At 40.3% G+C, this 21,642-nt stretch overlaps 1 protein-coding gene across 2 annotated transcripts in view; it reads left to right on the forward strand.

The window, feature by feature from the left end:
* TRIM37 (tripartite motif containing 37) overlaps window positions 1-21,642 on the forward strand; it is a 442,208-nt gene that overhangs the window by 374,610 nt on the left and 45,956 nt on the right. For both annotated transcript variants that reach the window (XM_082244828.1, XM_082244829.1), the window contains exons 22-23: window positions 3,775-3,896; window positions 8,122-8,265. In XM_082244828.1, coding sequence (XP_082100954.1) covers window positions 3,775-3,896; window positions 8,122-8,265 — 266 coding nt within the window. The remainder of the gene's footprint in view (window positions 1-3,774; window positions 3,897-8,121; window positions 8,266-21,642) is intronic.

A 21,642-nucleotide genomic window follows, 5' to 3' on the forward strand; every position in this document is an offset into this window, starting at 1 on the left:
ACAATTATGAGCAACGATATAATAGATCTTTTTTAGGGAGAGGAGCTGAGAATCATTCTCCAAGGAGAAGAGAAGAACCAAGAGGGAACAAGAAGGATTTTAGAAAGAAAAAAGGATCTAGAGCAGGGAAGAGAAAACAAGCGAAAAAGAGAATAATTGGTGGGGTGTTTTAATCTGAGTGGCAAATAGCTCACTCAGGAGGAATTGAAAGTACTAGACAAAGGTCTCAAATATGCACCCAAGAGAAACCTAGGTAAGTTCCAAACATACATAGGAGTACAGAAATACATAAGGAAATTTAAGTAAAAAAAATATGTACTAGGCAACCTTATGAAATTTACTAAAACCATGCAAGAAACTAAAGAAAGTACATAGCAACTTACGGAATAAATCTTTTTTTTTTTTTTTTTAACACTGCAATCAGTTACAACAAACCTATTGAGGGGTTTAAGAAATTAGTATTGAAAGATGTGGGAGATTTAAAATAGTTCATCTGGGACTAAAAAGAGGAATACTGGAGAAAAAAAAACAAAGCATTTGGTTCCAAAAGCTTAAATTATTTGGTACTGAACATCTGCAAAGCTAAGGAAAACCCACCTCTAAGATCAAAATAGTAAATGGAATCTACTCACTAACAGCCAGAATGGGCCAACATGTAAACACAGTCCGTAAACACAGTCCTACAACAGGTAGTACAGAGTACAAAGGCCTACTTAAAGGATACGAAACGTACTTTAAATTTTACAGAGCATCGAACTAAAAGAAGATCATTTTATTATGGCAACAGCAGATGTATTTTCACTATATGCAGTTATCCAACATCAGGCATGTGAAGCGGTAAAATGGGCGCTCAAGAAATATACCAAATTACCATGTACACAAAGGAAATATTTAAATGCATAGATTTCTGTCTGAAAGATAACAATTTCTGGTACCAGCAGACGTATTACCAACAAAAAACAAGAGTTGCGATGGGAGCTAAATTCGCACCCAGTGTCGCAAACCTATTTATGGCCCAATGGGAAGAAGACTCGGTCTACACACGCACACCAACAGAACTATTTTATAAAAGATACATTGATGATGTAATCATCCTATGGAAAGGAAACCAAGCAAAGCTAACAGACTTCCTAGGGGGCTAAACCAAAATGATCGGAGCATTCAACTAACATGGAACATCCGCAAGAAAATAATTTCCTACCTAGATCTAGAAATTACACAAGCGAATAATAAATTGACTACGCACTTTAAGAATGTAGACCGATATAGTTATCTACCTATGGAGAGTTGCCATCACAAAAAAGAAAAAAAAAATGGCTTTACAATATACCCAAGGAACAAATTATGAGATTAAGACGTAACTACCAGCAAAAATGACTACGTAGAAAAGGTAATGGAAATAGAACAGAGATTCATCAATAAGGGATACGATCGAGGATTCTTTGGAGAAAAAAATAAAGAAGTAGAAAAAATAGAAGGACCCACTCTGATCAAAAACAAGAAGATAAAAAAGCATTTTAACATACAATATAGACAAAGAATAATACGACACTGGCACCTTTTACAAGCAGATAGACACCTCCAAAACGTACTACCAAACAATCCAAAATTTGTATATGAAAAGGTCCCCACTAGTCGAGACAGTTGTAAAAAATGTAATAGATCCTCCAAAAAAGAGGTTTTCTTTCTTAACGGGGAAAGGCTTTTACCCTTGCATGAAATTCTATGCATGTAGGCGTACCAAACGACCAAATGAGAGAGAGTTTAATTTCACCCCAACTAGCACGGGAACTAAATGCAATAATAATGAATTTATAGGTTGTAACAGAGAAGTCCGTATATTCCCTAGAATGTAGCTGTGGATTACAATACATAGGACGCACAAAAAGACCACTCAAAATAAGAATCAAAGAACACGTACAGAACATACAGAGAGGTTATGACAAACCTAAGGTATCCAAACATTTTGATAAAGTACACCATAGAGATCCGACCCACCTAAAGTTCTGGGGTATAGAACCATATAAAAGACATTGGATGGGAAACCACAAAATGAGGACCCTCAGCCAGCAAGAATCAAAATGGATATTCCTAATGAACACTCTCACTACTCAAGGGTTAAACATAGAATTGAACCTCAACGGTTTTATCAGTGATTTTTAACACATTATCATAGTTAGAAAGCAGTATTTAGTTCTTTCTTAAAAATATATGTCAAATAAAATATACGATCAAAACAACATCCCCTAACGACTCATTATCCGGCATGTGGGGTCCATATATCTTTATTACATCACCCACATAATAGGATCTGTCTGTACTTCGTATACAATCACTCCTTACCCAATTCATTACACATGGTGTTTTAATTAGCATACTTTATTTTTATTTATATTTAATGGTAATACTTTTACAATTATTATTATTACTTCTATAAAAACAGAATAGTTTTGTTTATACAAAATGGAACTTTAATGGTATTAGTGTTTTATTTAGATTTTTTTGTATTTCTATTGTATTTAATATGATATTTAAATGGAATACTTTTATTGTAGCCATGTCCTTCCCAGTATCCTTAAACATCTCTGCAGTGTGGAGTTAGCCCAAATTATGTTAGATCGCTACACACAGTGCTTTATGTAGAGCTCACAGGAATCCAGTACAATGAATACAAACACTACAATATAATGGCCGACAAACACACTTCTTTAGAAGACACACAAAAGATGGCAACAATATGGAAACTCTTTTTTTGGGCTATGAGAAAATGGCATCATCGACCAGATCACACACACACATTGGGCTTCTTTAAATTGGCCGCCGCCACATCATTAGGATGGACTATATAGGGTGACCAATCACATCCTCCATTATCCCCTGAAGAAGTCACGTGGGCGTGACGAAGGTTACTGGAAGTGACGTAGACACAGAAACAAGCGCGGCGCCCGTGAACAGTTGCCGGATGCATGATTTTTTTTATATGCCAATCAAAGCTGCTTTATTATAATAAATAATTTTAACATACTACACCATGAGCATATCCTTTGTATATCCCCACTCTGCACTTCATGGCGAGGGGACCTCTAGAAGCTCCTGAGAATACCCATTACCCACATAGCAAATAGAGCATTGGGAACAGCACAGAGGACATCTAGTGAAGAACAGGATATACAGCAAGTCAAATGGGGATGTTTTATTACACGCTTATTTTAAGCAATATTCAGGTGAGAGGCTAGAGAGCACAGTGGTGTTACTTGGATGAAGAAAAGAATTATACAATGAACACTCAATACTAATGGTGAAGGGATACATACGTTATCATTATTTTTAGACAACATATGGGTGTGTCGGTGATTTTGTATCTATCAGCATTTACTCTTTTGTGATTATCTAACTGCATGGTGCACTTTGGCGGAGTTTTATATGTGATTTTTATGCACTTTTATTGGATTTCAGCGAGATGTATTATTATTTTATATAGGAATGTGAATATCGCTTAACTTTTCAAATAGTTGTTTTAAATCACTGCACTTTGAAGGATAATTCACTACATCACCCAATAGGGAGCGCAGCACTATTCACCAACCATTGTACTCTGCTTAATAGCTGTGGATAAGCTACAAAGTGCTAGCAGCAGCTGTAACACTTGCTATTGGAATACACATATATTGATAGCGCGAGAGTAACACAACTTATACACAAATTTAATTTTGTTGTTGCTAGAATTTTTGAAATTTCATTAACTACATTTTTTTTTTTTTTTTTAACTTCAAGGCCAAATTCTAAAGGATGGAGTGGAAAAGACAATTCACAAGCAGGCAGCTTGGATAGTGACCAAGATGCTGGGGACATTAACCCTGTGTTGTCTGATGGTGCTTCCTCTTATCCTGATGAAGGTAAAAAGAAATGCATTCATGTAGAAATGTGTGAATTCCATAAAACGTGATACGTCTGAGGCTGGTAGTCATAATTGACGTAGGGAAGCAAGTGAGCAGATTTTACTAAGGTTTAGGATAAGGGTATATAATTGGTTATATTTATAAAACAAAATCAGTAAAAAAAATTCAATATTCTTGTTTAAGGTGGCTGAACGTGCCTACATAGAGGTTGTCCGCTTAACCACTCAAGTCTTTTTTACAGTGTTAGTGGGAACATTTTAACAAAAATAAATCGGGTGTTATCCCAGATTTGCTGCAAAAGTGGAAATACAAAAAGTTAATTCAGGGTATCGTCTCTAATTATTTAAGATAGATGTTAGGGAGGAACTTTTTGGCACTGTCTTTTTGTACAGTGTTAAAAAGACAGCGCTCAAAATAATTAATAATGCATGGTACTAAATACTTCAAAGTTCATATATGAATAAATAAGATCACTCCAGGGGAATAATGTTTTTTTACAATCTGGTAAACTAGTGGGTTACCCCAAAAAGTGCTCAAATCATAAAGTGACTGTGCTTACGACAACAAATATAATGCAAAGATAGTCCTTATGGCTTTAAAAGTGCTTGGTGCAATAGTTGTACAGTGCAAAGACAGTCCTGAGTGATTTTCTGTTCATGGTGCTCAGTGGAAATGAATATCCACATGCAAGGTTAAGGGAGGGGAATCCGTCACCTAGTGTAAAGCCCACTTACCAGACGACCTCTTGGGGTCTAGCGCGGGTAAATGGTCCCTTGAAGTGGCTCCTGGTATTCCTTGAACTGTCTCTGAAGGGACTGTATCCTCCCACTGGGGCGGGGATGTATACCTGGGAGTCCGTGTCACTGACTAAGGGAGAACTGTGAAGGATTCCACTGTGTATCCCGTTGGAGGTGTGGAGGTCTCAATAGGCCGCAAAAGAAGTAGGGAAACTCATGGTGTAGTATGTATGAATAAGATTTAAAAGAAAAAAAGTAGTCACTTACATTATAATTCAATAAGAAATGCCGGATCGTAAAACAATAATGGTGGAGCCGGTTTGCGTTTCGGCTGCGTTCCAAAGACCGGGAGTGACGTGGGGCGTAGCACGGGACCCAATGTGTTTCGTCAACAGGCGTCTGACGTCATCAGGGATTACCTGATGACGTCAGACGCCTGCTCCCTCCCTGCAATCTTCTTGGGCACGTCCCAGAAGATTGCCCAACCATTCAGGAGGTGCAGCGAGACTGGCACCCGGCTGTGAAGCTGCAAGGTTGTCACAGCTGGGTGGGTGCTCACAGTTGTAATGCTGGGGATAGGAGAGGGAGAGAATCAATTGTTTGGGTGGCCACATCACTGGGACAGGTGAGTGTTTGTTTATTAAAAGTAAGCAGCTACACTTTTTGTAGCTGCTGACTTTTAATAAATACAAAAATTACTGGAATTCTGCTTTAATAAAGTCCTACAGGTGAATGAATAATCACCTAAAATAATGTCCCATAGATGTGCACTCATGTAGGCCTTCTGTGTTATAATAGTAAATCCACTGTACCTCCACCGAAGAAGTAATAAGGGCACGTACTGGACTCCCAGACCCCAATACCATTGAGGTCTAAGCAAGCTCCGCATTCCCCAGCCAGGTTGACAAATGCAACCTTCTATGTTCTCAACACTTCCTCAGACAATGGTTTCCAGCATCAACAGAATCAGTAGCACTTAATAAAGAAAGCAGATAGAAAAATTCCAGTGTAGCAAACTTTGTGCCTCCTTTATTTTAAAAGCACGGTAAAACAACTCATTAGACAGTGTAGGTATACAGGTTTCAATCAAACTACCACTCCAATCGCTCCAGCAGATGGGGTGAGTTTTTCATGTTCTTTACTGAATGATTGCACTTTTCACAATTTTAAATATTTTATTCACATTTATTTTATCTTAAAGGGATAGGATAATTTTTTTTAACAAATTGAGGAAGTGGGAGCAAGTTTGGTTTACTGCCACCATCTTGTCACTTGCCACGTCGCGTCCCTTCAGATGCAGTTTGTCAATTGCTATGTCGCCTGCCACCAGATGCAGCTTGTCACTTGCCTCGTCGCCTGCCACCAAATCCATCTTGTCACTTGCCACGTCCCTTGCCACCAGATGCAGCTTGTCAATTGGGACGTCGCCTGCCACCAGATGCAGCTTGTCACTTGGGACGTCGCCTGCCACCAGATGCAGCTTGTTACTTGGGAAGTCGCCTGCCACCAGATGAAGCTTGTCACTTGGGACGTCGCCTGGCACCAAATGCAGCTTGTCACTTGCCTCGTCGCCTGCCACCAAATGCAGCTTTTTACTTGCCTCGTCACCTGCCACCAGTTACAGCTTTTCACTTGCCTCGTCGCCTGCCACCAGATGCAGCTTGTCACATGACACGTCGATAGATGCAGCTTGTCACTTGCCACGTCGCCGGCCACCAGATGCAGCTTGTCACTTGCCTCGTTGCCTGCCACCAGATGCAGCTTGTCACTTGCCACGTCGCCAGATGCAGCTTGTCACTTGCCACGTTGCCCGCCACCAGATGCAGCTTGCCACGTTGCCCGCCACCAGATGTAGCTTGTCACTTGCCACGTTGCCCGCCACCAGATGCAGCTTGTCACTTGCCATTGGTGCACCTGCATGAGTGGCAGTACAGACCTGCACATTGGTGCATTGAGCACAGAGGCAGGGTGGTTTCTGTCCTATTTTAGAGTGAGGGCGGAACAGTGGTGATGCGGGACGGGTAGTGAGAGACGACGTCTCTGCTCGCCTGCTGCACCTCCGACAGTGTAGCATTTGTGGCCCGGCTGTGAGGGCTGAACAGCGGTGATTCGGGCGATGAAAGATGATGCCATCTCTCTGCTCGCCTGCTGCAGCACCTCCCTTCTCGGGCCGGCTGCAATTGGGCCACAGACCTGCACCAGTCCACAGCTTGGGGTTGGGGACCCTTAGTCTTAGTCGTTGACTTGATTTAAAAATATTCAGCAAACTAAATCATAATTCTTATTTACTTAGTTTTTCTGACTCTGTTCCCCAGAAAATGTTAAAGCAAGTAGATGAGAATGACAGTATAATAACTAGTAATTTTGCAAGGAGATACACAGTGTAATAACCCCCCCCATATTGCTCTCATGACAGGTTATCTTTGAGTGAGTAAGCTATCACTTATGCTAGCGACAAATTTGTTGGGTTTGGTTTATTTTTTTTCTGTAATGAAAAAAATTAACATATTCTCTAAGATTATCAGGTCTGAAAATCAGTTATTGTGGTAGCATTCCTTTTTTGTACTTAACTGCAGAAAATATTGTATGCAATATAATGTTTGTCTGGGCTATGCCTGTTCTCTATTACCCACAGCAGCTGGCTTTGTATGCTATCCAGGTGGGTAAGGATGGGGGCACTCCAGCTTTTACTGCCTGCAAATTATAATGGTGGAAAAGGCTTTCAGCTGTGCTGTGCCATAAAGTGCTTAAAGCTTACTTCCCATTGTGACCCCATACATTGTATGTAAATATAAAAGATGCAGGTGGAAAGCATAACATAATGTTCCCAAGCATTAATCAAAATTATGATTTGTGCTGAAATTTGCTCCATCATGCACATACATGAGCCTCTTTTAGGAGCTTAAAATACTACGGTAAAATTAGTATGATCTGAATCACAAAGCTTACCCAGCAGGCAATTCTGCAACAATTCCTAACAACATCTATTGTTTGCTGGCTGTCTTGGCTGCACGCATCCTGGTTTTTGTAAGTGATCTGTAAAACAAAAGTGTATTTTATTTATTTCTTGCTAAATCTCTGCATTCTTCCACCTCTGCGCTGATTTAAATTTCAATGACTGATAGCTTGTAGTAGAGAACTTATATTAAGGTGCCAGCATCCATCCCTATCTGCAGCATGTGAAAAGTGTGTAGGTGTTGGCATTTAGAGAAGGCCTTTCAGTGACATGGTATAAGAGACGTTTCTCACGCTTAGTCACTGCAGCGTGATGTGCTCTACTGTACTATTTAGTCTCATTTGCAAGATTACTGAATTAACATTTTCAGTGCTTCATCCCTTAGAGTTGCTCAGAATGCATTACTATGCATTATACAATACAATGCTGATTAAACGGAAGATAATATATTTTAGACTGTATGCTTTGTTGTGATTGGCCAAGATATTTTATTCTGATCTTAACTTTTTTTTCAATCTGACAGCTACAGTGTGTTCCAAGCACGTTCTTCACATTCTGCCAGGTATGAGCAGTGACAGTGACATTGAATGCGATACAGAAAATGAGGAACAAGAGGAAAGCCTTAATTGTGCTGGTTTCAATGAAACATTCACAACACAACCTACAGGTGAAGGTGAGAGAGTGAATTTCTGTTTTGTTAAATTGATTATAGATTTTCTAGCAAAATGACAGCTGGCTCTAGACTTAGAATTGCAGATTAATTTTAAAAGCACCCGTTTTTGTTCAGATTGATTGAATAGCAAGCCAAAACAAATAGGCAGTATACCTAAGGTCATTTAGTCGAGTGTACTTAAGTTGCAGCCCGTTTTATGGATATGTTATGAACCTAATTATTGTTGAAAAATGTATGTTAAGGTAGAGATTTTGGATGCTTTGCCAGTGTGTGTGATTCAGTGGCCATTAATTGTCATGACAACCACGGCAAGGCAGCACATGTGTGTTGTCTGATCACAAGAGTGAAGATCAAAAATGCAATTTTTTTTTTCCCTGTACAGTTATTGAAAATGTGTGCATTCTTCTTACCCTGAAATGGCTGGTAACAACATGTAGTGTATGGGGAAATATGCTTACCTGTGTAAATACAATGTTATATATATGTTCTTTAGGAGTTTGGAACACTTCACACAGTTTGTGTGTTCGTGTCAACAGTTGCATGAAAGTAATTGTACTGTACGAAAGGTGTCAGGCTCTCGGTCAACAAGACTATATACAGTTTTTTTTCAACATTTTTAGTAAAAATATATTTATTAGTATATATGGAAAAGGAATACATTTTTTTGAAAGGGAAAGCTCATTTCTTTTTTGGTCATATTGCTGCCTACAAAAGTATTGGAAATGGGCAAACTGTAGGCCAGCGTAACGCCTACTATCAGCACAGCATGCCACAGTTTTAGCTGGTTTCTTAGGAGGATGGACATCTTTTCTTCAACCTTCTTGTGTAAGTGATTAACATTTTCACTAGAACCACATTTTTTTTTTTACTCCAACATTTTTTTCCTTAATGGCTCTTTTCTACACTGCTGCTATAGCTGGTCTCTCCTGTTTCAGCTATCCATCCTTCCTCAGCCTGGCTTTTGGGCTGAGCACTGCTAGCTACCTCAGGTACACAGGTTGCTAGATCTTTTCAAGTTCCTGGTTCACCACTGGTTTCCACTAGGTGAGGTGGTTAATCGTATGGGACTGAATGCTGATGACCCGCTGGGTGAAGTCTTACACTTCCGCATAGTGTTGAGGAATTGTTTCCATGCTGCTGCTGCTTCTGCTTTGCATATCAAAAAGGAACTTAAATTCCTGCTTCCAACTGCAATCATTTTGGTCACCCCTTGCCACCCAACTTGTTACAGCTATCTGGGTTTTTTGACAACCTGAGACCTTGCTTTGTATCCTGAGCTTTATGTTGCTTTGTATCCTGAGCTTTATGTTGCTTTACTAAAATAATAATCCTAATCACAATCAACGCAATTTCTATGTGATCTTTACCCAAATACTATATTTTTAAATGCTGCCTCGCCAAAACAGTTATTTTGTAGCACCATACAGATCAAATTATAACCAAAATCGTGTAGCACCACACTTTTTCATATCCTCATACAGTGGGGATCGAAAGTTTGGGCACCCCAGGCAAAAATTTGTATTAATGTGCATAAAGAAGCCAAGGAAAGATGGAAAAATCTCCAAAAGGCATCAAATTACAGATTACATTCTTATACTATATCAACAAAAGTTAGATTTTATTTCCATCATTGACACTTTCAAAATTACAGAAAACAAAAAAATGGCTTCTGCAAAAGTTTGGGCACCCTGCAGAATTTATAGCATGCACTGCCCCCTTTGCAAGGCTGAGACCTGCCAGTGTCATGGATTGTTCTCAATCATCGTCTGGGAAGACCAGGTGATGTCAATCTCAAAGGTTTTAAATGCCCAGACTCATCTGACCTTTCCCCAACAATCAGCACCATGGGATCTTCTAAGCAGTTGTCTAGTAAACTGAAACTGAAAATAGTTGACGCTCACAAAGCTGGAGAAGGCTCTAAGAAGATAGCAAAGCGTTTTCAGATGTCAATAACCTCTGTTCGGAATGTAAATAAGAAATGGCAGTCATCGGGAATAGTGGAAGTTAAAGCAAGATCTGGAAGACCAAGAAAAATATCAAACGGAACAGCTCACCGGATTGTGAGAAAAACAATTCAAAACCCACATTTGACTGCACGATCCCTCCAGAAAGATCTGGCAGACACTGGAGTTGTGGTACACTATTCCACTATAAAGAGATACTTGTACAAATATGGTCTTCATGGAAGAGTCATCAGAAGAAAACCTCTTCTACGTCCTCACCACAAAAATCAGCTTTTAAACTTTGCAAATTAACATATAGACAAGCCTGATGCATTTTGAAAACAAGTTCTGTGAACCGATGAGGTTAAAATTTTACTTTTTGGCCGGAATGAGTAAAGGTACGTTTGGAGAAGGGGCACAGAATTTAATGAAAAGAACCTCTGTCCAACTGTTAACCATGGGGTGGATCAATCATGCTTTGGGGTTGTATTGCAGCCAGTGGCACAGGGAACATCTCATGAGTTGAAGGACAAATGGATTCAATAAAATTTCAGCAAATTTTGGATAGTAACTTGATCTGTTAACATCTGTGAAAAAGCTAAAGTTAAGAGGATGGCTTCTACAAATGGATAATGATCCTAAACACACCTCGAAATCCACAGGGGATTACATCAAGAGGCATAACCTGAAGGTTTTGCCATGGCCGTCACAATCTCCTGACCTCAACATAATTGAAAATCTATGGATAGACCTTAAAAGAGCAGTGCGTGACAGACAGCCCAGAAATCTCAAAGAACTGGAAGACTTTTGTAAGGAAGAATGGGCAAAGATACCTCAGACAAGAATTGAAAGACTCTTGGCTGGCTACAAAAAGCGTTTACAAGCTGTGATACTTGCCAAAGGTGGCAGTACAAGATATTAACTCTGCAGGGTGCCCAAACTTTTGCAGACGCCATTTTTTGGTTTTCTGTTATTTTGAAAGTGTCAATGATGGAAATAAAATCTAACTTTTGTTGACATATTATAAGAATGTCTAATCTGTAATTTGATGCCTTTTGGAGATTTTTCCATCTTTCTTTGGCTTCTTTATGCACATTAATACAAATTTTTACCTGGGGTGCCCAAACTTTCGATCCCCACTGTATATCAAAAATCAAACCAAAAAAAAGCTTTAAACATCTGCTACCAGAAAGATTCTAAATAGCGAAACATATATATGTAGTCCAGTGTTCTTAAGTAAAAAGAAAAGCCACCAAATGTTTTCAATCTTCATGCAAATGTGCACCTCTACCACCAGGTGAAAAACCTGCTCATCCTAATTATAAAAAAATACACCATTTTCTATTTTATCCCGGCGATGCCGCTCCTCAGGGATCACCACCTCAATCCTCCTCCGCATATACAGGACAACCGCATTATCCGCTTCCAGATGCAATCTTAGGACTCCAATTGTGCATCAAATGGAACAGAAAGGCACAGACATGATGTACATTTATTAAAATACTCTGCAATAAAATACACTTCCAGAAATAGAATATTGAAGTGCTATACAAATCTAGTCATCTGCTTTCTACCACAGTAACTCAGAGAGACCCAGGCATGATGTCACGGGCTCGGCTCCTCCCTCCTTAGATGCATTGCACCCCATGATTGGGCTTCCTCAGTAGGACTTTGTTCACTTTTATGTTGCTTTACTGCCATGCAGTCACAGTAGGTGTGATTCTAGGCATCGGGTGGACAGCCCCCTGTACCCACAGCTCTCACATGGTTGTGGTGCTGCGTGCAGTATATCTGTCAATATGTCTATCGTCTGCAGCCTGGAATCCCATTGCTCCTATCTATTCCTATAATGAATACCCACCATCCCCCTTGATGGACTGTCTTAACCATGCTAGCGATACCATGATTAACTTGGACTGGTGATTTTATCACCAGTATTGACTCGTTTTGGGAGTCTTTGGATGATTGGATGGTGGGTCTTCAGTTGCTCCCTGGCGGCCCCCTCCTCCCTTCCCCCGTATGGAGCCTGTGTGGCTGATGCACTTGAGGTTTCTGCGTATGAACAGATATACATCAAATATTTGTCTGTGCCCACTCTCATCCCTGAAGAAGGAAATCCTCTTCTGAAACCTGTTGAACTGCACTCAAACTACATCTTACTGATTAAGCTTATGCTTTGTCGGCAGTTCCATCTACAGGTGTATCTCTCTAGAGTAGGGCATATTATCATTTTGTAATATCTGTTATATTTGTATAATTTCTTGATGTCCTGTTGTTTTATCAGGACCTATGGTCCACTTTATCCTTTTGGAAACGTTTTGCAATAAACTTGACATTTGCCTTTTAGACACTTTGCATGGTTATTCTCCCTATAAAGTCCCAGGGAAGGTTTGTTTTTGTATCGTACATTTGGAATGTCAGCAGATAACTAGATGCTAATCCATAACCCAACTGGACACCATTCTTTTTATAAATTAAAAGACCGTGTTTGCGCTTATTGTGAGTGTGCACCACTCTAAAGCTAGAGTTGCCTGTTGCTTCTACCTGTGCTATTTCCTAGTCTGTAGAGCCCATAAGACCACAAAGACTTACCAAGTGCACCTGTTTCAAGTTTTCCCCTATGGAGACTAACATGCTGTCTGCTCTCCCTGAGCAATTAGTAGCCTTACTCCTGTTTAAAGAGAACATTGTTAAAAAAGTGGTCTGCCCCACTGTGTATCGGACAGTGCCCCACTTTAATAAAGTGCATGGGGGGAGGGGCAGCAGGGCTATCCCACGGTACATAGTCTACAATGTAACTCAGGCAGGCTTGATGGAAAACCTTGACAAGTTTATTTACAAAAAATATATATCGTGATGATTAAAACATAATGACAAAGCACAGCAGTACGAAACATGTCATCACGGCAACCCTGATGCTTTCCAGGCCGGGTCCCGACGCTTGCTGACGTCACTTCCTTGTAACGGCCTCCGCTGTGGATACCTCCGGGTGGCAACTCCGCGGCACGTCTACACTGCTCCGGTGCGAGCAGCCACACTATCGGGTGGGAGGAAGCCACGCCACCCTACCGGCTGGTCCGGTCTGCTTTTGGCACATAAGATCCTTCTCCCTCCTGCCTGGTTCCCTGTTGTGATCTACACAGTTCTGGCTCACCCAGCGGCTCGGTCATCCTGTGACCCCCAGCAACGCCACAGATCTGGTTTGGAACACATTCTATTATGTTTTAATCATCACTATATATATTTTTTATAAATAAACTTTTCAAGGTTTTCCATCAAACCTGCCTGAGTTACATTGTAGACTATGTAACGTGGGATAGCGCTGCTGCCCCTCCCCCCATGCACTGACTTATGCTGAATCAGCATTAATTAGCAGCAGCACCACACGGTAACTTGACTTTATTCATTCCTGAGAGTGAGAGATATCACAGCGCTGGAAGTCCCTTTGTTGTTCACTTTAATAAAGTGACCACCATGACGGTTGAAGTTGCACCAACCAAAAAAGTTTCTAAGCCCTCTCTAGAGCTCTGGCCCTGCGCTTCACCACATCTTGGTTCTGACCTTACTTTTCCAAACCTTGACTGAATAAAGTCCTAAAAGAAAACTTGCTGCTGCTACAAGTGATCCCTTGATAATAGAGTGGAACAAATGGTTGTAGTTTTAGGGTACAGTTGTGAGGGGCAACTGGAAGTTTATCGTCTCACCTTTTACATACCTCTTCTGTCCATAATTATGCCAAGGACACTTTTTTGTTAAAGTACTGGATTAAAGAATGGAGGGGAGGAATCAAAGGAAGCTGTCCCTAGCAGTTGTCGAAGGTCAGAGGCTATTGGGGGTGATATTGCAAGTGTAACTAGAGTACCTAAACCCAAGGTGCGTAGGTTGGCAGAATCTAATTGCAGCCTCAGAACGAACAAGGGGAAAATATGCACCCATACAAAATTAAAAGGCATGTTGGCAAATGCTAGAAATTTATCTAACAAAATGGAAGAACTTGAGCAGCTGATACATGAGAATTTAGACTTCATTGGAATATGAGAAACTTTGCTTGACAGCTCACATGACTGGCTTGCGATTGTCCAGGGGTACTTCTTGTATCAGAGGTATCAGAGGTTTCTAGTGGTAGTCGGTTAAATAAGCGCCCAAAATCGGCAATAAGAATCCCATTTGGATCAAAAGATTGTCGTTTTATTGGTAGCAGAACATGTTAAATCCAACGTGTTTCAGGGGAGCAGTATCTGCAACCGACAGCAAGGTTATGCTGTCGGTTGTAGATACGAATAGCAACATTTATGCCCTGAAGAAGGGGCAGTCTGTTCCCCCAAAATGCATTGGCTTTAACATGTTCTGCTATCAATAAAACGACAATCTTTTAATCCAAATGGGATTATTTTTGCTGATTTCGGGCGCACCTTTAACCGACTACCACTAGAAAGTTTGGAAACGACCACTAGGCCGTATCATAAGGTAGCAGCCCAGACCCCTTAACAAGGGGCCACTGCCTTTTTTCATCCAGTCGGGCCAGATTGATTGGGAGTTAATTTCCCCAAGTGGCCCTCTCTCACCTACCACCCACCCACAGACCCTCTAGTGAGCAGATCAGTCCAGTGCAGCCATCAACTTTGCAAAAACACTATTCTTGTATCGGAGGGACAAGGAAGGAAAAAAAGTGGGAGGGGTATGCCTAAATGTCAAGAATGTTTTGCTAAAGGGATGACATTGCTAATGAGGCAAGGGAGGAGGTGGAATTCCCATGGCTGGAGCTTCAAAGGGATGACAGAACTGCTGACTTATTTAAAGCAGCGCTTCACCCAAAAGGGGTATTCCTGCTTTAAAGTGTTGCTAAACCCTCAACCATAAAATCTGTCTGTGAATGCAGTAAAGCATGCTCGGTATACTCACTGTGGAACCTAAGGGGTTAATCATGCGCATTGTGTAAAGGCTGTTTGATCCTGTCTACTCTGATCCTTTCCTTCCACTGTCCCCAATCCCTCTCCTGATAAGACAGAGCCTTTGGAGTCATGCTGCACATGCTCAGGTTGGTGTGTATTGCTAGAGGTTTTTTATTTTCTCTTACGTTCTCTGACAGTCTCAGACGCTCAGTAAGCCTTCACACCTGGGTAATGGCGCTCTCTGCAGGAGTAAGCGAGGCAGTTGAAAGGTTAACAAAAAAACTTTCTACACTTAGACACACCTCCAGGGGGCCATCCCTCAGCCATTATCCTGACACAGTTACTACTGTCCTTCAGTTTTATGCTGCCTAGCGTCGGGAGTAGGGGCCTATTCAATCAAGAGTCGGGTTCCTCCTTACCCTGTGTCAGAATATTTATACTGCTCTGAATATAACCGTGTCTATTTATGTCAATAAGCAAAGATCTGTAAGGTAGGAGAATCTCAACTTATTTCCACAAATCAATATGTAGCACATTATTTTTAATTGATTAATTTATTTTTAAAAGCATATACCAATCTTAGTGAAAACAGTCTACAGTATGGAATATATAAAAATATTTATTCACTATACATGATCAAACTGGAAATGACACAAAAAGATAACTTTACATAGAATACAAGCTTAAAAAACGATAAATGCAATGTGATATGTAGCTCAAAAATGAAAGTAAAAAGAAAGCAAGATTACCTTTTCTCCCCAGGTATAGCATAAACCATAGGTAAGTATTCTATATAAACAGACCACAATTGCCTGTGAATTGCACAGCCGACAGTCACTCCACTGCAGATGGAGTGAGAATAAGCTATGCAAAACGGGAGACTAATATCGCCAATATGCGCTAAATCTGATATTAATAAAAATGTATAAAAACAAAAATCAGCTTTTTAGAGAAAAACCTACTATGGTTTATACGGCTGGGATTGTAATCTTATTACCCTTAAATATGCAATATAAAACATATAAGGAAGGGAATAAACAATATTGAATAAACTCAAATAAACAGCAAGGTATATTTACCACATTTAAGATGGCTGTTAGCTTCAAATGGTCGTTACCAGAGTCCTTAAGATGGCTGCCTTCTTACAATGGTGGCCAGTTAGGGAGGAGTTTCGTTTGGCGTCCCTCAAAGTTTCAGATAAATGATGGAGCAAGATGGAGTATGTTCAGATGAGTATATAGATGGATGTGAGTAGTGTGTGTGTTGTAGGTGTAATGTGTGTTGTCAGTGATGTAATGTGTCTCTCACATCTGGGTTCTCCTTTTTATATGGTATTGAACAAAGGACTATTAAAATTACCATAAGTTAAACCCAGAGGGATGAAACATTATCCCCATTGGTTGGGATATCTTATCCATTAACTGGTGAGGTCATAGTCACGCCTCTTTAATTAACCCAATACTTTGGATGATAAAATTAAAGGATGATTTCTTTATATTTAAGAGTAATCATCAAACACAACAAAAAACTTTGTCCATACTCTCAGTACATACATAAATGTCCATCTAATACCTCCATAATGTACCCTGGCAATTATTGGATCTGGTAAGCCATTTATAATATTATATATTTAATACAATATGTATATTTATATTGGAAAATACTGAGTTACCCCAAGACTGCATTTAGTAGCATCTCCAAAGGGGGAAGTATTGTACTGTTCATTAGATTCAGCATATAAAATAATTAAACCACTATTATTATCTGATGACATTTTTGACCGCTTGGCTAGTGAAAAGCCATTTAATCTCTTGGCTGTGTCTTATACTGTCAATTAAAGCGTCTGGCTTGTAGCATTTATTTTACCTAGCCCAGTCCAAAGTAATTCTTATATAAACACTCCTACCACATGCCTTAAAATGAAGTAATTAGTTACAAGAATTATGTCCTTACATTTAATAGAAAAGTAAACTTATGTGTATATATATTTATATATCTAACATTATATAAGTTCCAAGTTCACACTTCTATATTAATAATAAAAAAAATACAATGTATTATTGTTAATATACATCTTACACATGAATATGCTTTCTAAAACATATTTTAAATGAACCTGATAAATATACTGAACTCATTGTTCATTGTAACATACAGATAAGAATACAAGCTAAACTAGCCATCAGTGACTAGTATGGTGTCTCGCTAATTGACTCTTATATGATGAGATGTCCATGTACCACTTATTTATACCAAAAGAAAACTGAAATATCTGCTGAAATTGTAAGACCCTATTGTAAGAGAAATTTTGTTTAACAAGTACATATGAACTTTCATTCACCTCCAAACAAGATGGAAGCTGTGCTGTTCAAAATCTATATAAGACTGAATATACATGTAGCTTTTAATAATTCAATTTTTTTTCCTTTTATTTAATCCCAACACCTGTAAGGGCACATTCTACTAGAGCTGTCAGGGCCTCTTGGGCGTTTCGCCATCAGGCTACCGTGGCTCAGGTGTGCAAAGCGGCGACCTGGTCGTCGGTGCACACTTTCACAAAATTTTACAAACTTGATGTGATGGCATCCTCGAATGCTTCCTTTGGCTGCAAGGTTTTGATTGCGGCAGTTGTTTGAAGAGTCGTGTTTGTCTGTGTCTTCCTGGGGTGTTTTTTCTTATTCTGGGTTAGCTTCTGTTGAGCTTTGTTGCCCTGTTGGCTTGTTTTTTTTCTCTGGCCTAGTTGACACGTTGCCCTTTTCAGTAGGCTGCGTCTTCCGACCCCTCACACCTGCACTGCTTTGGGACGTCCCACTCGTGAAGGCTTACTGAGCAGCTCAGAGGACGTAAGAGAAAATAGAGTTTTTGTAAGAACTTGCCGTAAAACTCTTTTCTCTGAGTCCTCTGACAGTCGCAGCCCCCGACCATCTGTCTTTGTGTTTTGGGGTTGATTCCTTCCGGTACTGCTTGCTACAAAACTGAAGGACAGTAGTAACTGTGTCAGGATAATGGCTGAGGGACAGCCCCCTGGAGGTGTGTAGGTGTAGAAAGTTTTTTTGTTAACCTTTCAACTGCCTAGCTTACTCCTGCAGAGAGCGCCATTACCCACTCGTGAAGGCTTACTGGGCGGCTGCGACTGTAGAGTTTTACGGTAAGTTCTTCCAAAAACTTTTTTTTTTTCTTTCTTTCTTTCATTTGATCAGCACAGGGCCAATCAACACTGTCCAGACAGAGGGGGGTCCTGGAGCCTCATAGGTTAGTCAGAGTAGAATAAAAACTCCTACAAGCTTTAACCAGACACTGATAAAAGTCACAAGACTGCTATATACTGCTGATGAAAAATGGTTGTTAGCAGTTCCCTAAAATTATTGCATTTCCATATTCTGTGGGAGACCAAATATAGTGAATGCAGGGTCCTGGGTTTAGTAGCACTTTAAGGCCTCTTGCCCTTCTCTTCTTATCAGTAATGGCACTTTCAGGGGGCCAGATACCCTCTCCCACTTCCGCTCTGATCACCTAGGCAATCAGTAGTGGAAGTTCTCCTCCCTCCCCACAATCTTCTGGGACACATGACAGGTCCCAGAAGACTGTGGGACCATTCACAATGCGTAGCATGGCTCACGCATTCACAGTGGGCTCCCGGCTATGAAGCCACAAGCTGTCACAGCCGTGTGCCCACAGTTAAAATGCTGGCACAGAAGATGAGAGGTGAAAATGGCTGGGGTGAACATATCGCTGGATCGTGGGACAGATTAGTGGCTGTTTAAAAGTCAGCAGCTAGAGAAACGTAAACTTTTACACAGGAGACTGAAGCTCCTCCTAAATGTCTTGCAGGACAACTTGATGTGTCAGTTGGAGAATGCCCCAACTAGAAATAATGCTCTGCTAGATCTACTAATTGCAAATAACACGGATCTGATTAAAGATGTGGTAATAAGGGATAACTTAGGAAAACCACAATCGCAGAATAATTACATTTCTTATGAAAAGGAGGCACAAGTGTAGTGCAAAAACACTTGCTTTCAAAAGAGCCATCTTTTCTAAACTGCGCTCTATTCTGCAAATTATTAAATGTACCAAATTCTAGAAACATTGAACACACAGGAAAAATGGCGGTGCTATAAGAACATTTTAAACTATGGCATTAGCCAGTGCATTCAAATGGACAACAAATTTAAGTGCTTAAGGTCAAACCTGGTTGGCTAAACTTAAGCATAAAAAAAGAGAAAAAAAATGGCCTTTAAAAAATATAAGGCTCAGGAGTACTCACCAGCATTCCAACACTACAAGGAATGCAATAAGAAATGTGAGAGTGAGATTGAGACAGCTAAAATAGGCAATAGGAGACACATATTGGAGAAGAGTTTAGAGGAATGTACCCTTGTTTCTAAAAGAAGCCAGTGTCCAAAAAAGACTTAAATAACTGAATGAAAATAAATCATCAGGACCAGATGGCTAATGCCCTAGACTCCTTAGAGAACTTAGCCAGGTTATAGCCAGACCTTTAGTCCAAATTGTTAGAACCACTTTAGTGACTGGAATGGTACCAGCTGATTGGCGAAAAGTCAACCTTGTACCTTTTATTTAAAAAAGTGTCAAGATACACATACCTGGTAACTAGAGGCCAGTCAGTCTAACATTAAGGCCTCATGCACACTGGACGTTATCAGAAGGTCAGTAGAAAATTGTAGCTGTAAAATTTTTTCCTGCTTTTTTGCAGTAGCGTTTTTCAGCTGTAGCATTTTTTAGCTTTTTTTGTTTTTTATTACTCCCACAAGTTTATGGCTCAAAAATGTTGATACTAAGAATAGCCGAGTTAGAGTATTTTTACAGCTGAATAACTCCTCTCAAAACCCACCAGTTATGGGGTTTTTTCCAGCCAGAAAACATGCCTGCCAAAAACTGCTGATAACAGTCTGTGTGCATGGACACACAGGATAACATGCTGGGAAGTTTTGGAGACCAGCATTGTTGGGGTAGGGTTGTTAGAAAAGGCTAGCAGAAATAAATACACTAACAACCTGAGTCCAAACGTCCACTAATATTTTATAAGCAGTTACAGGAACCATTTTTTTTTTTCTTTTGGGATGAAGGTTTTACAAAAAAGAATAAACACTGACCATTGTAAGCTCATCTGTCAGGGTTTAATGGTTTGTCTCAACCCTCTAAATGCTACATTTAGTGGGGAATCCAGCGTTTTGCCTCTTGCACCTAACGGGGAAACCCTTCCGGCAATACAAAAAATCTCACTATACACCCTGGGAATTCTGCTAGAGTTTTCATTTCTTCAGTCTGGAGGCAGTAACAGCCCCTGACTAAGGTCCTGTGGTATGCTCAAGTCAATGATATCTTACACATAGAGGAACTGACTGCCACCCTGAACAGTACTGAGGAAGTGCAGCCGTACTGGGTGAGAAGATGGCGGAAAAGTTAGAGGGGCTTTTAAACTAGGTGATGGGGGGGAGGGTACAGATGTAGAATTAGCAAGTGGAAAGCAAGATTCAGAGGGCAAAAATGGGGACATTAGCGGTAGGGTGTACAGAGCTCCTAAACCCAGGGTGGGTATGGGGAAAAAAATCACAAGAGCAGCCTAAAAACATCAAATGAGGATATATGTAAACGGCAAAAATTACGAGTTTTGTATACCAATGTCAGAAGCCTGGCCAACAAGATGGGAGAGCTGGAGCGGCTGATGTTTGAGGAGGACTTAGATTTTGTGGGTATAACAGAGACTTGGTTCGACAACTCTCATGATTGGATGGCGACCATTCAGGGGTATTCCCTTTATCACAGAGATAGAGAAGGTAAAAAAGGGGGAGGGGTATGTCTCTATATTAAGAACAGTGTACAGGTAAATATGAGGGATGATATTAATAATGGAGCTATGGACGAGGAAGAATCCCTATGGGTAGAACTTCAAAGAGAAGGCAATGTGGGGAAGGTAATATTGGGCGTATGCTATAGGCCCCCCCAACCTGAGGGAGGAGGGGGAGGCGGACCTCCTTTTACAGATAGGATTGGCAGCAAGGATGGGAAATGTCATTATAATGGGGGACTTTAATTATCCAGATATAGACTGGGCAGAAGGAACCGCACACTCAGCCAAGGCTCGGCAGTTCCTAAATGTATTGCAGGACAATTTCATGGGTCAGATGGTGAATGCACCGACAAGAAACAATGCGGTACTTGACCTACTGATTACCAACAATACAGACCTGCTCGCGGATATAGAAATACGGGGCAACTTAGGAAACAGTGACCATAGGTCAATTAGTTTCAGTATTAATCATAGTAATAGGAAACACAAGGGTAATATAGGGACACCGAATTTCAAAAGAGCCAATTTCCCAAAACTGCGCTCTCTGCTAGAAAATATCAAATGGGATAGAACCCTGGGAACAAAGAACACAAAGGAAAAATGGGAGTGCTTCAAGAGCATACTAAACAAAGGGATTGACCAGTGCATTCCAAAGGGAAATAAATTTAAAAGAGCAAAACTAAACCCTGGGTGGCTAAAATCCAACTTAAAAATGCATATTAATGCT

This window comes from Pelophylax lessonae, assembly GCF_965119305.1.
Source record: "Pelophylax lessonae genome assembly, chromosome: 2".
NCBI lineage: Eukaryota > Metazoa > Chordata > Amphibia > Anura > Ranidae > Pelophylax > Pelophylax lessonae.